The sequence below is a fragment of the Papilio polytes genome, unplaced genomic scaffold (genome assembly GCF_000836215.1).
Source record: "Papilio polytes unplaced genomic scaffold, Ppol_1.0 DF823288.1, whole genome shotgun sequence".
Lineage (NCBI taxonomy): Eukaryota > Metazoa > Arthropoda > Insecta > Lepidoptera > Papilionidae > Papilio > Papilio polytes.
The window spans coordinates 2,393,133-2,410,801 of record NW_013525916.1 but is presented as its reverse complement, the minus strand read 5'-3'; the positions used below and the strand labels follow the sequence as shown (position 1 = coordinate 2,410,801).

The following is a 17,669-nucleotide window of genomic DNA, read 5'->3' as shown; positions in this document are numbered from 1 at the left end:
TTGTACAATTATTTTTACTTTGAAGTCGGTGTCAGTCAATGTAGATTCATTACTTAATTGTTACAATACTTTCAATTGTCAATTGTTATGGAAAAAATGTAGAAACGCTTACGTAGAAATATCACTGCATACCTTGGCTGACACCGACATCAAAGTGAAAATAATTGTACAATATAGACATAACAGTTACAATAAGGTAGGTTTACTATTTTCAAGGAATTATTTCGTTACTTTTCAGTGTACTGTTTTTTTGAGAATATTTTGTTTTTGGTGTATTTTGTTTTGTTTTTCGTGTATTTTGTTTGGAAGTCGGTTTTGTTTTTTTATGTGTGTTATGGTGTAAATCCGCCGCTAGTGGACTGATTTTGATAATAATGTTTTTATCCGAGCACTACCACTCGCAGATGGGTTCCATTTTTTTGATTGATTTTTGGAGTCAAAGTAGGTACATAGTTTTTCGGTTCATAGTTAGTCTTACCTAGTTAGCCTTAGTTTGCATGAGATTTTGTACCACTTTTTACAAAATTTCTTCTCAACTATATAAAAATGGTAATTAATTATTGTATAGTTTATATCGTTACAAATTAAACACTTTTACTTTTTTTATATTAGTGTTCATTCAATATCGATGCTAATATATTTTATTACGAGAAAGCTTCGAATGGATTTGATAGAAAACTATTTGAGAATATTATTTCAGTTTGGAGAGATGGCCAATTATTTCTACATATGTTATAGCGGCTGTTAGATTTTATTACACCTATCATTAAACTTTTATAATAATAATTCTTACTCTTTCTTTATTACTTTGGAATGTAGATGTTTTTATGTTACGTAAATCTGAGGTTTGAACACTTGACTTGTAATCTACAAGTCTTGGGTTCGAATCCCGCCATGTACCAATGAGATTTTCGATTTTTCGAATTTTCATATGTACATAATTTACCCGACGTTCTTACGGCGAAGGAAAACATCGTGATGCAACCTGCACATATCGGCGAAGAAATTCAAAGATATATGTGAAGTCAACCAATCCGCAGTGGGCCAGCGTGGTTGACTATGGCCCAGTCACCCCATATTAGGGTAGGCTCCGAGCCCCTCGGTAGGGACGTATAGTGAGCTGGTGATGAAATCTGAGGTTTCGTGAAATATGTTTAGCTTCGAAAGTTAGTTCTTATTTTAAGGTCACTAAAACCACACTAAGTGTGGATTTACGTTACTAAATATGTACTTAAAATATGGATGTGAATCTGAATTAGTTTTAGTTAATACTAGCGCGCGACTCCGTCCGCGTGGAATTTATTCCAAATTTCATCGCAATCCGTTCAGCCGTTTATATACAAACTCTTACAAACATCTATCCTTCCATCCATCCTTCTAAAAATTCGTATTTATTTATAATATTAGTATGATTGGTTAGATTTTTGATTGGTATATTTTAGTAGATTTGTATGTAGATTATATGATTACAAATGCGTTATTTAGTAATCCATTATTTGTGTTTTATTGCCTTTTATCTGAAAATCTTGATAGTTTTACAAAGCATTGAGTGAATGAAGTAAGTGGCTACCATTGTTTTTGCTAACGGTCTTGTTCTTAATGGTATAGATTCATATAAATAAAAAAATATGTTGGATCTAAATATATTGAATAAAAATATGGTTTTATTTTGAATGCATATTAGTATAGTATCTAATGGAAATTCGTTAAAGTAATTTAAAATTGAGACTATAATGTTGTTTTTCTTAGTTTGTGGTAAGTAAAGTAATAATGTAAAGAGTTCTGGGTTTAATTTCAAGACAATATAAAGACAAACATTAAAAGCATTTCTGAGGTACAATGACGTCATTGGTCGTAGATTAAAAATAAAATTTGGTTGCCTGTGAGAGATTGTTAATAGCAATAAGATTGCACTTTCGCAAATCTTGTATTGTATATTGTAATTTTTGTGTAAAAAGAATTAAAAAGATAAATATCCTCTTTAACAATAAATGTATTACGTCACATAATGATATGTTTTAATGACTACAATGTTAGAATGAACAACACGCCAGATAATGTAACATGAAGCGAATACGCCCATTTATACGTCAAAGTATAAATAGATTATTTACAAAGAGAAAAAGTACCCGTTAAATTTAATATACGATTGTATATAAAAAAGTAACTCGAATTTTGCTAAGAATTATTTTTAACTAGCTTTCGCCAGCGACTCCGTTCGCGTGAAATTAAAAAAAAAACTGAGTAGCCTATATGTTCTTCCAAACTATCATCTACGTTTATGCCAAATTTCATCGAAATCCGTTCAGCCGTTTAGGCTACAAACTCTAACAAACATCCATTTAAACTTTCGCGTTTATAATATTAGTATAATGAAACAATCTGATTAAAAAAGTTGATTTTAGAACGTGCGCACACTTGAAACTAATCTTTCGCACTAGTTTTGCTTTGATTCCTATGAGTTTATATGGAGGTGCGCACACTACTCGATTTTTAGTTGTGCAAAAAACGGTTTTGGCTGAAACAATCGACAATCGCGGAAAGTTATGCGATTGTTTATTTAAAGATGTGCGCCCTCTAAATGTTACAATACCATAAAATCACTTGCAATAGGTAAATTATACAACTTGTAACATATAAGTTGCTTTCTACTTCTCAATTATAATTACAACTAAGTATATTTTTGATAATTAGCTCTTTATAATAATAAAAAGTTATTTGAATTCGTCGGCCACTTTCCCTCGTGGAGTTAACGATTTAAATAAAAGTGAAAATGTAATTTGAAGGCAACAGAGCGTGCCTAGAGGCATCATTACCTTGAGTTTCCACTACCCAAAACATGTATAAAAACATTAACTTCAATCTTTCAATAAACTGGAAAGTACGGTTTAAAATTTTAAATAGATACTTTACAATATTTATACAAGCTTTGAACCTACAAACTCACGTTTCGAAGTCCATAATCATAAGTATTGAGTTTCTTAAAACATATTTATTAGACTAACTATACCATCGCACAACTGTTGTGCGATTGATTTAGTTGTACAACTAAAAATCGAGTAGTGTACGTACCTCCATATAAGCTTAACGAAATAAAAGCGAGACTAATAAAATAGTGCGATAGTCTAGTCAAATGTATGCGCGACTTTAGTGTCCTGGGCAAGAGAACAACGATACACCCTGTGAGAGGGTCTAAAAAGTTTGAGATACTGTGTAATTCGCAGACACATGGCGTCCCTTTATTTACAGTAGTCTTGGGCTTAATCGGACATCTGCAAGTGCGCACTGTACTATTGGGAAAACGTACTAGTACACACTTTTTGTACCTTTGGTACTTCAGATTTGTGAGAACACAATAACATGAATAGAATATAACGATGGTTATAGATTACTTCACATCAAAATTTAAGCGAAAATAAATTTAAGTTATATATGATTTTATCCACTTTTGATTCTCATTACCGAAGGTGGATGCTTTAATCTGGCAAATATACAATCAAATCGAACAACGAAGAGGTGAACACTGATATTGTGTAGTACTGTTCTAAAAGTACTAAATGTCCAATTAACAAAAGCCGTTCGGTAACGTTACTTTTAGTACAGTGCCGAGTAACATTACTTTTTAGTACATCGTATGTGTACTACCCAAGACTGTACTGCGCCCTAGGCGGTCGCCCAACTGCGCTGTAATTGGGACTAGAAGACGCATAAATGTGTCTTAGAGAATCTAACGTAGACAAACATCGATTTCGCAACAGTCATCGGTCAGTTAAGCGATTATTCTAGCCTTTCGTCAGGTCATCTAGCCGCGAAATGGTAAAGTTGCGTTAATATCGCTTGCTGATGTTACGAAGATGAATTGTTGCGCAGAACTGTTTACATTAGGACATCGACAATATTTGAAATCGATATTAGAAAAAATCGATTTCTTTGAAGACTTTCGTGTACTTTTATATTGGATTCATGCAGAATTCTTTGCATTAAAAACTCGTAAACTAAATGTAAAATGTAATTAAAAAGATTGTCTGTAAGTAAAGTACATTTCAAAATGAATCAAATGAAATTGCATCAGATTATATTTAAATATATCAATTTCCTTCTTTTTATTAACTTGCTTTAATAATATGATTGCGACTCGAAGGTAAAATAAACCAGTTTGTTATTTATGTTGGTATTCAGTAATAGAAATGTACAAATGATATTACCAAGGTATTCAATATCATTAATGCTGGGTGCGGCTTGAAACAAAAATGTCAAGAATCTATTGAGTTTTCACTGCTGAAACATTTGTACAAAAACATTCTGTCGTCCCTCTCATTGTCCTTGGAAAAATAGAAACAACAATATTTTTACAATAGTTACTGGAGGTGATTCTGCAGCGTGTGTTCTGTTCACATACACCGGAGAGTAGAGCAGATTATTAACGCAAATAAAATTGAGCTTTATACAATTGATACAAGGTTTAATTTTGCTATACAAGTCTTTTACGCTTGCTCTTAAGAAAAGATCAATGTGATTTGCGACTAGCTATTGCTCGCGACTCCGCCTGCGTGATTAAAAAAACAATTAAACTAGTAGCCTATGTTACTCATTGATAACCTAGTTTTTTAATGGTAAAAGAATTTTTGAAATCTGTCCAGTAGTTTTTGAGTTATTTCAATACATACAGTAATCCAAAAAAACATTTTTCCTCTTTAGAATATTGATGTAGATAAAAACCAGATCTGAACGGAACCTAATTACTCTCCATTAAAAATTTGGTTTATCAAATGTTGCTTTTACATCAAGAATTTAATATTATCATTTTAATAAAGATTTTTAAATCCAAAGGCAATACTTTCGCTTGTATTGGAAACGCAGTGATGGTATTCCATAACAATTAAAAATAACGACCTCGCTGCCATCTACTGTCTCTTTTTTTAAACAGTTTGAAATACTAACAATGGCGGTCTATTGTCGCAACAGTTTGTAAATTAAACGTTTACCAAAAGAGTTTCTTAGATAAAAAGGTGACTGAATTTTCTAAAACCTTGACTTGTTTCATCACGCGGCGAGGTCCGCGTCGTAGGGCGTGTGTACACCGCCGGACTTCGTGATTTGAGTTACAACTTTGAATAATCATGCACAAAAGTGCTTAACAAATAAAAATAAATTTTACAATATTCGACAACAATTGCAACTATAGGATACACATAATTTTGTTTCTAACTTGAATACTGTGAAAAAGACGTCCGACGACAATTGTTTGTTTTTATATATTAACAAGCGTCTACGTGATATCACCAACATTAATTTGACTTTTCCTAACAGTAAAATAGTATAAAATAGGCAAAAGTTGATATCAGAAGTAGTGACTACAAAAAATTTAATATAAAAAGTTTTAACTTTTCTATCGGACTGTACGTAGTGATGTGAACGGCTGCATAGGTCGTTAGCATGCGGTCCGCGCGGTTCGTGTAGTAATATTGACACTAGTGATGGGACAATCGTAACCGTTGTCCTATTACATATTATGTGATTAGCCAAATAAGAAATGATTTATATAATCTGTGCGTACTACGAGTGTATAACGTCACGAAAATTCAAGGTTCTAATTTCATATTTATGTTTTTAACCTATTTATAATACTAATTTTATAAAGAAGAAAGATTTGTATTGGATTTTTGTATGTATTTGATTCACGTAAAAACTACTGGCCTGATTATAAAAATTCTTTCACCATTAGTATGGTAGTTTAACAGTGAGTAACAGGCTGTTTTTTTTATTATTTTTTAGTTTGACTCGGACGAAGTCGTGAGCAACAGCTAATGATAAAAATAAAAATTATTTTAATTTCTGCAGTCGTCAAAAACATCAGTAATAAATATGTGTTTGTAGCATTTATTGATTTATTTTCTAGGAAGACCAATAGTTATTTATTACAAAGTATGTACAGTGGTATACATTTCATTAACATGAAGCAAAGCAACTTTTATTATTAGAGATGAATGCACCTCTCTATTTATGCATTAATCTGTGCGCAAGCGCATTCTATCACGATCTTCACCGACGATCCACGATGCAGCAATCCCAACTGAAATGTCAATAGCTTACTTTCCATTGCTCGTTATGTTTGAAAAGCGTACATTTTAGTCGATAATAAAGTGTAATGTAGCGTGAACTTTGATTTTATATCGTTCAGATTTGATACGGTGCTATTAAAATGTTTCACGAAATGGCGATGAGACACGAATACTTGTTATGACTTTTAAATTACTTTTTATAACTTTATTGTACCTATGAAGTATATGAATTTACTTTTCGCCCGCGACCCCACCCGCATGGAATAAAAAAAACAACAACGTAACGAGAGATGTAAATGTGAAATAAAAGTAATTGATAAAATTACATACTTTTTAAAACTTTTTTTTTACAAAATAATCTAAGTCTTGAAATAATATTGAATATTGGAAGTTCTAAGCTTTGATAACATCTTATTGGAAGGTTCTTTTTTAATGTATGCTTTGTAGAGATTTACCGTTAGCTGTTAATTTAACAAAGCCATATGCGAGTTAACATCTCAAAGTAGGTCAATGAGCATACTGTGACTAATTCTGCTCTACTTGTGTACTAAGGTCATGGCGCATTCACATACATTATGTATTTGGTCTCCAGCAATCTCTTAATAACTTGGAATGATTGTCGATCTTTACTTTTTAACTAGCTTTATCATGCGACTCCATCCGCGTGGAATTAAAAAACAAAATTAAGTAAAATCTATAATTAGTATGCCAAGTGTTCTTTCAGACTTTTGCATGAAATGCAAAATTTCGAAATAAGTTTTGTCAACTAGTTATTTTAGATTTTAGCTTTAAAATCTTCGAATAGTCTTTACTTTAATTAACGAGCAAATTCAGCATTCCACCAAAAAGACAAATCTAAAAGTTCTCTACCAAATTACTTTTTTCATATCTAAAATAAGAAGTTTTCTACTAAAGCAACTAAACAAAATTACCACTTCCTATAACTTGCAAAGAAAATACCACATTACATTAATAACAAAGACCAAAGGTCAATCCAAACTTATTAGGATCCGAAGCCGCGTTGATTACATATATTTGGGTCACTGGTTGTTCATAACAAAAGTACTAAGTGACGCTTGGCGTGCTAGATGGCGACACTCGAGACGCATTTGGCGCTTGTAAGAACATGTACTATCAAGGAATTTGACAGTGTACCATAATAAAAGCTACAGTAATTTTAACGTTTTGTACATATTGAAATGACGCGGAACAATATAGGATACAGTTTTTAAATGTATTTATAACCTACGGTTATTTGTGAGATGTAGAGTTTGTCTCAATGAAGCGATTATATTAAAACTGGACCACCGCGAATAGCCTTGACTGTACCTAATTATGTCAAAATACGAGTATACCTAATGATATGTCAACAAAAGTACAATATATATATTTTATGAACTGTGTTTGATTAATGTTAATAATAATGTCATATAAATGACAATACTTAATTTACTTACTATTTTTCTTTCGGGAATCCAAATGTGAACTAAAATTTACTGCATTTCCTGGAAATGAAATACATAAGATAATGAGTTTTCAAGACTGAGACCATTTAAATAAATACTTTTCTTATTAAATAAATCAGAAATGTTAATTTATACTAGTCTAGTCTATATTAATATAATAAAGAGGAATGATTTGTAGTTTTGTATGTATTGAAACAACTCAATTACTGGGCCGATTTCAAAAATTATTTTACCATTAAAAAGCTACGTTATTAGTGAGTAACATAGACTAAATTTTTAATTCCACGTGAAGTCACGAGTCACGAGCAACAACTAGTAATCTGTAAAGCTCAAATCTAACGGTCATTTATTATCTATATCTACCCTCTACGGATATAGCGTGAAGTTTTATATATGAGCAGTGTGGGAAACAGCACAACTAGCAGAAATGCCCTCCGACACGCTTACAATATTGTTCCACTCAATTACATAATCTGTGATTTTCCCAGACTATCTAGATTCGTGCAATAAACCTTCTATACTGACTATCGTGCTGACCTCTTCATTGCAGATTTGTGCACCTGTATTTTTATTCAGTCGTCTCTCACATTCTCCTTGTAAAAATTGAGACAGCAATAATTTTTTATCCGTGTATCAGTAATAGAAACTCGATAAAAATGCAACAACCTGATAGTTACGTTAAAAATACATCGATGTTAGATTTAATATTTCAATGCCAGTGTAACTGTTTAGAAGCCATCTTAATTATCACTTGCAAACTATAGTAAACTAGACTATATTGCTGTCTAATCAGAAAACTTGTCTATGAACAGTTATCTTAAAAGATATAATTTATTTGTTTCAGGCGCAGCCATGTTAATTAATAAAGTATTGGAGTTTTTATGAAAAAGTTTTACTAAGAACACAATGGAATCACCAGTAAGAATATGCATTGGTATGTAGGAATATTAAAATACATATAATTGCCACTTTCCTACACATATCTAAGATGTACATCCTTATCCTTCCAGGTGCAGCAATAATCGTAAATCTACTTTTAATATGCACATCAGTGAATGGCGGTCCTCTCTCTCAGGAGCCGAGTTCAACGACCCTTAAAGATGAAAAAACAACAAAATACAGTCGAGTAAACAGCACGTGGACGACGAAGAATAAACCCAAAACACCAGACGTAGCACTAAACGAGTTACATCCTAAAGAATCTACATCTGAAGAACATACAGAAAAGAATGCAAAATATAAAGATAGAGGAAGGGTTAAATTCCAAACACATTTAAAATCTACTTCAGAAAGTCCGTTACGAAGAATAAAATCGACAGAACCAACAAAATATTTCTCATCAACAGAAATAATGAAACCAGAAATTGATAATGATATGGTCAAATATAGAATTAACAATTCACCAGACGTGTCAAGTTCTACTGCTTCTAATATAAATTCAGAGGAGATGACAGAGAGCGATGATGTGCAAATTAACGATTCCCAATTAGCTGATGCTGATGAAGATAACATGTTTGATAGGTACACTTCTAGCAAATTCCATGACAGCTTCAATCTACCAGGTTACAACGACGAAGATAATTACAAAGACAAAATGTATAGTGAAACAAAACATGACTTCAGTAACTTTGATAAAATATTAAAACATTTTTCAAAAGACATGTTCGATTCTAATGAAAACGATAACACTCACGGAGACCCATACAATTCGCACAGTTATTTCGACTTCGAAGCTGATCTTACTACACCTAAAAATGATTATTTCGATCAAAAGTATGCGGACATATCGTCTAGTATTATGAATAATCTAGCTTCTGTAAAAACTAAGGCTCCAGAAATGAATAATACGAGTCCTCAAGATATTATAAGAGAGAATATAGGGTTTGAGAAATTAAGTAACGGATCGCCGAACAATAAATCAATGATGATAATCAAAAATACCAAAGAAATTCGTCGCTTAGACAATGAACAGGCCGGGACAGCTAACAGAGAGCTTTCCGACATTCATGGTACAAGTATTTATTACGAAATGTCTGTATTATCAACAGAAACTTACAATATAAACCATTCTGATGATTATGATTGTGATAACGATACGTTGCCTGTAGAAACCACTATGAGTACTTCCTTGCAAGAAGAAGACGAGTCGTTGGCAGCAGCACAGCCTGCTATGGTAACAGCATCCTCTATGCCTGTCACAGTAACGTCAATGCCAGCAATAGTATTACCAAACTTCATTCCGAACTCATTGAATACTATAATACCAATACAAGATTCCAACATTCCAATTTCATCTCAAAACTACGTCAGTAATACCGAAAGACCAGTCAAAGTCAGTCCAAGACATCGTAACTATTCGAAACGCCTTAATTTAACAGGAAACAAAGTATCTCCCAATAGTGTGACACCACAAACAATTCCGACTATGAATTCAGGATGGAGGCCAGTGACTCGTAAATTTTACTATACAACACCAAAAATTAAACCCATTTGGATGGCACCGCGACGAAACATTAGCAAAGTTTATAAACCGTCTTATCCAACCACAATATATGCAGAGCATTTTAATATTAAAGACAAATATTCTACCTCACCACGTCCAATGCCACTGCAGAAAACAATCTTGACGACTTTACCTTCTGATATAGACCCGGTATTACAAAGCGATGTTAGTGGTGTTGAGAAATTTGTACATTCTCAAATAATAACTGACAACACAATACCTACATTGTCGAAAAGAGGTTCTATGAAGTTTACAACGTCTGTACCATTTACTGCAAATAACACTGCAAGTGAAGATCCAAACAATATTAGTGAAACCACTAAAGACGGCGCAAGTAGCCCTATAAGCTTAACAGATTCTTCAAAAGAAATTGGTGCTATAGACGAAAGTAGTACAGCTAGTATTAGTTCTCCAAGTCAAACTCAACCTATCAATAAAATTACTACAGATGCAAATGCATTCAACAAAATTAGTTCTGAAAAATCCGTAACTCAAAGTTTAAGTGGTTCTCTTGATCAAACAAGCACAATAGATGAGACTGAAGAAACAGATTCTATCGATTCTCTGAGTGGAACCACAACTTTAGAAAGTGATAGTACAGAAGAAAAAGAAGAGATAAGCCAGATCAGAACGATAGTGAATACTAGTACAACATCAACTGAATCGTTAGATCAAACTGAACCTATTAAGCATGGTAGTACTAAAGATAGCGGTGAAAACCCATCGAGTAACACTGATGTTGGAGAAGGAAGTTCTGTAAGTCTAACCGAGTCTGTAGGAACTACGTCCATAGAAGATACTGATAATACAAGTCAAACTAGTTCTGAAGGGGTAACTTCAGTAGGGGGGATGAGTATAAATGACCTGGAAATACCGCCGACGATGACAGCATGGGCGCTGGCGAGTTTAAGAACTCCACCAACAATGTCGATCAAAGTACTGAATGGAAGTCAATCGACTCAAAAAACTATAGATGAAAATGAATTGCAAAAAGTCAATGAACTTCTAGGTGAGTAGTCTTAAGGTTTTTATATGAATAATTTTAATCCTTAACAAGTAAAATATTCTAAATTATGAACATTACTACTTTCAGACCAGAAAGAAACAACCACATTCTCGACAACAACATCTACAACACCTATTGTCGCTCTTATTAATGATGTTTCGAAGAATATTACTGAAATCGACCAGAATAAACTACCTTGGAAACCCATAGTAAATATTAACATAAACGATGATAAGGAACCAGTAACAAAATCCGAACGATTACCAGCAGAAAGCAATATATCTGTACAAAGTAGTTTGAAGCCAGAAAATACTACGGAACTTACTCCAACAGAAATGCAGACAATCACAATGACGACCGAAACGATAAAAAATAATGAAGTAAGACCTTCTTGGATCCCTGCAATGGTAAATGAAACGACAGAAACGGACGAAAACGAGGACGAAATTCAACCAGTTGATGTGAAAAAGTCAACTGGTTTCGAATCGATAACGAAACTTCCTTCGGGCGTCACCACGCCCACCGACGAAAACAACGACACAGCAACTGAACAGTCTGAAGTACAGACTACTGATTATGAAATAACGACAATTAGATTTTCATACGTACCTACCGAACAGACAGAGACTGAAGTACCAATTATAAACAAAACCTGGCATAAAATGATACCCACAAGAACGAACAAACCGACAACTCCTATAACTACGTACAGACCAACGTTTTCAACTACAACCGAAGTAACCGAGGAAACCACAACGATTGAAGATACGATGCCACAATTAGAACTGTCATCTAAGATTAATGATATCGTAACGATTCAATCAGATGAAGGTACTGAACAAACAACAACTGAAGAAATCACAACCAATAATCCAACAACAACTTATCCAACGACAACAACTAATCCAACTACAACCATTAATCCTACAACTAATCCAACGACTGACTCAACAACAGAATGCGAAGAGACGACATTAACAACAGCAGCGTCAATCATACGAGTAAAGGAACCTGAAGAAATGCCCCAGATTGCAACAACAACAGAACCTCCGACACAAACGAAGAACGAAAGTTGTTCTGAAGAAAACAGCGACAGCAACGAGGTGATACAAGACACAACTAAATCTCCAACCACAACTGTTATAACCACAACAACAATAACAACAACAACAGAAAGAGAACCTGAAACAACTGTTGTACCATCGACAACTGAGCAAACTACACCCGGGTACTCAGAAACAACAGTCAAACCTAATGAAAATATTCCATTCGATCATAAGGAGGATACGACTACGGACATTCCAGAAATGACTACAAAATCTATAAATGAATTGGAAGATTTGACGAGTTACACTGATGATATGACAACGGAAGCGTCTTCGAGAGTGTACACAAATGAAGAGACGAGTTCTGGCGCCACAATTGCAATAGTTGTCACCACCATCGGTGTCATCGCGTTGATCCTGCTCGTCGGTCTATTGGTAAGTAACCTACATTAAAACCTAAAAAGACTTACATCGCCATGTATTGTCAAATTGCTTACATTTAAATCTAAATTAAAAGACTCACAGTGCCATCTATTGCCGAGTTACTTACATTGAAATCCTAAATCAAAAGACTCACAATGCCATCTATTGTCCAGTTACTTACATTCAAATCTAAATTTAAAGACCCACAGTGCCATCTATTGCCGAGTTGCTTACATTCAAATCTTTAATTAAAAGACTTACAGCGCCATCTATTGTCAAGTTACATACATTAAAAAATCCAAATTAAGGGGTTCGCAATGCCATCTATTGTCGAGTAATTTACATTTAGATTAAAAGACTCACAGCGCCATCTATTGTCGAGTTACTTACATTGTAATCCTAAATTAAAAGACTCACAATGCCATCTATTGCCAAGTAATTAACGTTCAAATCTAAATTAAAAGACCCATAGTGTCATCTATTGACGAGTAGGAGAAATTAACAAAGTTGACTAACAAATTCGTCATAAATGAAATAATTTACTTACAAAATCGTAAATGTAAATATTGAATCATAAAAATATTTTACCTGCAGTCTTGCTGTTTTTCAAGTGCTATACTACGTTTTACATCGTAGTAAAGTCACGAAAGATGAACTGCCAATAATCTAGTAAAAACATAAAAAAAAACACAAACACAAGAAAATCCAACAGTAATAACAAGTTACACAACATCAGAATAAAACGATAATTACAAAAAAATTCATTTTCTCTGTTCTTTCTTCGGTCTACTGGCGGTCTACTTGCGGTCTACTGGTGATTGTTCATACAACATATCCAAAGTAATGAGCATAATATCTATAGACATAACTCACGATAAATTACGTTCACTACTTTGGAGAACGTTGCAGACTTCGCTTCTGAGATGACATTGCCTGGAATTGACAATAGAAATTACTTACTTTGTATACAGATGACATGTATTTAAAAAGTTAAATTAACTATCGGTTATTGGAAAATAATAATTTCATAAGAAAAAAGCAATAATTACCTTTTTCATACTTCACAATAAAAGATATCTTGAAGTCTGGAAATTAAAAAAAATTGTTGAATACTAAATAATTTTTAGGTTAAATCTCTTAAATCTCAAACGAACTTAAATGTTTGTCAATAAAAAATCCCCTTGAAAGCTTCGCTAACCCATTTAAAGACAAGTAACCTACAATCCACGACTTAGCAACTGCAAGTCGGTGTCATTTTTATCGTTTGCATCGAGTATGGTGATAAAAATTCCACAACTTGCAACCCGAATCCGCCATAGGACACTCGCGGTTATCGCTGTTATAAGAACACGACCGGTACACCATTCGTTATTGGTGCAAACTTTTGTTTGTAACTGTATACGTTATAAGGCTACAGGAACAACCGCCATTTGTAACCATTGTTAGGATATATTTAATTGTAAAATATGTCAAAAATGCCGGGTTGCAGAACTTTTCGTTTATTTTTGACCGACTTCCCAAAAGAAGGAGGTACTCTATTTGTCTGTACGTGGAATTACAAAAAAAACAAAAGAGAGTAGCCTATGTTTTCCTTCAGATTATGCTTTACAACTATTCATCCAAACATCGAGATCCGTTCAGCAGTTTAAGCTATAAACTCCAACAAACATCCATCCATCTAAACTTTCGCATTTAGAATATTAGTAAGATTCGTAACAAGATACAAAGGTACGAGTATATGGTAGAATACTCAGTAGTATAATTAGTAAACTGTACTATTACGGAAATTAAACCCGTGAATAGTTAAAAAAGTTTTAAACCGAAAGATTTAAAAATAAGCGCCTAATGGTTTGTGGTACGGACTACCGATTTTGCGGTCGAGGGTTCGAATCCCGCCATTCGACTATTGTCGTGAACCATATCCTAGCATAAGCCTAGAGCTTAGTTGAAATGGTTAAAGGAAATATTAGTAAACTAGTTGTTCCCGTGCGAATTCATCCGCATGAAATTATGAAAATTTTATTTTATTGTTTACATGTGTCAAATTATCAATTTCAAATTTCAAAATGACATGACGACCTTGCTTCCTGGATGTTGGCAGCAACTTATGGTCTCTTTCACACCTTAGGGTTTTTATGCAAAATATTTACCCCTAAGTTTTATGGCATGAAAATATATAGCCTAAAGCGTGAGATAAATGTAGGGCTTTTTATTAAAAAAAAAGTGTTTCCAAAAATATGCTCTAATTGTTGGGATTTTAGACAACAAAGAAGTGTGTGCTTACGCTTTACTATAATAGTATAGATTAATAAAAAATCAACTAATATCAAAAAAAAAACGGTAGGCACTCTCCTCATATCGTAATTTATTAAATTCTCCAATTGTACTCTATTTTACAAAAAATCATCGCAATTACAAACAATTGAGTTCAATTAAAACTCCGTTACATTAATAATTCCAATGGGAATCCCAGAATTTGAGATTATGCCTTTATACCATGAACCTTTACCAAAAGTAAAATGAAAATACCGATATTTTGTTATAAGAAATTTTAAACCACACACAATTTAGTAAAAAAATTAGTAAAAAAGTAAAAAAACCACAACAAAACAAGAGAATATCTTGTTTATAACTTTCAATTGACACTAGTAAGAATAAAATAAAATATAAAAACAATAAAAAAATATGTTAATAAAAAAAACTTACCGATATTATCTTCAAACTTCAGGTATTTAACACAATTAAAATAATGGATGTTATTTAAATTAAATTAAAATCATTAAGTTGAAAAAAATACTACAAAAATTAATTAATTATTATAGTTGAGAAGTGATGTCCGTTCCGTAGTACTGGTGGCGCAGGAGTGAGAGCTTGGGGTGCGTGCGTCGGCGCAGCCTGGAAAAGCGCATTTATAATGTATAGCTCCACGAAAGTTACGAATATTTTACCGACAATTTTTCAGTGACTAGTATAAGAATTTGAATGTAACTAAGTATATGCACTAGTTACATATTTTTCTATTAAAAAATAAACTTGGTGTTCTTTTCCATATTAACTTAAACAGTGACAAGTCTAAATTTAGACAGTTACCATAATTTTCTTAAAAAATATACAAAGCTTACCTAATTTTTGTGCTATTAAAAAATATATATATAACCGTGTTCGGAACTTTCGTTTCGTACCCGAACAGTGCATCCAACTATCCCAGTGCGGCCCCGCTAGATGTCGCCGTATCGCTTGGAGGATGTTTTTAAAACGCGAATTATAAACAAAGCTCAGCCGATGACGGACCTCAAGTGATTTCCACTTTTCGAGTGTTGACGACACATTTTACTAATAAATTTATAAAAGAATTTTTAGTTTATCGATTGGTTCGTATTTCCCAAATTGCATTGCATTATCTTTTTGATTTTAAATTCATCTACTTTTGCCAGCCACGATAAGCTATTAACAAGTAACCAATGGTGGTTTTAATATTTTTTTACAAACTCCATAATTTTAGAAAACTTTTGAAGTATACATTTTATGGTAAAAATATGTTTAAATAGCCTAGATATTTTACAATACAAAGCAGAAACTTCTACACTTTAAAGCAAATGTTTCGACACAATGTTACCATGGGCAAGCGTACTATAGTTTGTCGTAAATTAATGTTTCAAGTGGAGATTGCAACGGTCGAAATGCCGTTGTATTTTCTCACCACGTCTGTGGAGGCCCTTAGAATATGTTAAGCTGTTGACAGACTTTAAGATTAAATGATCTTTAGTTTTTTTAACTAAAAAGTGTGAGTTTTAAAGTACTTTAAGGACTCTAAAACATGCCTAATTAATATCAAATCTAGCGATCTATTAAGCTTTGTTACAGCTGATGTGTGCGCTTACATTTTTTCAGTTGTAATCCAGCACTGGTACTATTACTGGACTGGAATAATGTACTGGACATTATCATAGTTTGAAGACTTTACATTCCGGTGGAGCATTATGTAATGAAAATAATAGAATTTTTGCATTGTCTTAATTCTAAATAATATTGTAAATGCGAAAATTCATATCTCCTCAGTATCCTAAACGCTTTACTGGATTTTTAATTTCGTACTGATGTCGCGATGAAAATTCTAACGTTTATTAAGATAATTTATTGAGTTGTTTTTTTTATACCGGATATGTATGTTTAAAGGCAGTGTTAGTTTAACGGTTATTTTTCATAAATAGAATGGCATCCTACCTTTGAATACGTGGTAAAGATAAGCTGCCAGTGTTTTGTTACTACTTCTTGCTAATACAATTGAACTGCATGCGTCGACTAATTCGGACCTCAGGCGATTTTGATAACTACGATATAGGTGTCGCCACCGGAAACCGTTAGTACATGATGCCTAGTTAAGTCTTACTTAGTGTAGTTTTAGTAAACTACAAGACCTCATTTTTAACCTGTCGCTTAATTTTTAGATAGATGTCTCTTTGTTGAAGGATTTCGAAATAAAACTAATTTATAAATTTGTTTGACATCTAAATGGTGATGTTAATAAAATGCTTACTAAGGGCCATCTATATACTGCTAAAGGGCTCGCTAAAGTTAAAGAATAGCTGGTCACATGGCCATTAATGTTATAGATTTTCAACCGACATTTTCTTTGTTGATTTGTCAATCTTACAGAACCATATAACATTTTTCCTTGCAGCTGGTAGTCCGTCGTCGTGGTAGACGTGGTGTGTACGCGCAGCGCTGCACCCCAGTCTCTTTAGACGCATACAGTCTCGACAGTGTGAGTGTCGGACACAGGAAGGGTAACCACCGGCTGTGCAGCAAGCGGAGCTATGGTAACCCTGCATACGATGATGAGGTAAGGAAAGTCTTGGTGTTCATGGAGGTGTTGAAGTCACAAACAAATGAATAACCGTGATTGAAAGGACTTTTTCTTAGAAAAAGGTACAGTCGCGGAATTTCGCGGTGTTTTATTAACAGAAAAAATGATTTTTTTTCTGGCAACGAGGTAAATTCCGCCTTTTCTTACAAATAATTACAGTATAATAATAAAAAAAAAACTTTTTTCATGCGTCACTTTCTTCAATTAAAATGTTATTTCATGTATTGTTGATGAATAAAATAGTTATAAATCGAGTAATGATGTCAGTTTATAGTTATATCAACTTTATTTTTTTT

At 33.2% G+C, this 17,669-nt stretch overlaps 1 protein-coding gene across 1 annotated transcript in view; it reads left to right on the top strand.

Moving 5' to 3' along the window:
• LOC106105003 (mucin-5AC-like) overlaps nucleotides 1-17,427 on the top strand; it is a 37,295-nt gene extending 19,868 nt beyond the window's left edge. Inside the window, exons 3-6 of the mRNA XM_013285201.1 lie at nucleotides 8,373-8,462; nucleotides 8,539-11,040; nucleotides 11,125-12,518; nucleotides 17,188-17,427. Coding sequence (XP_013140655.1) covers nucleotides 8,435-8,462; nucleotides 8,539-11,040; nucleotides 11,125-12,518; nucleotides 17,188-17,403 — 4,140 coding nt within the window. The 5' untranslated portion in view covers nucleotides 8,373-8,434 and the 3' untranslated portion in view covers nucleotides 17,404-17,427. The remainder of the gene's footprint in view (nucleotides 1-8,372; nucleotides 8,463-8,538; nucleotides 11,041-11,124; nucleotides 12,519-17,187) is intronic.
• Nucleotides 17,428-17,669: the final 242 nt, after the last annotated feature.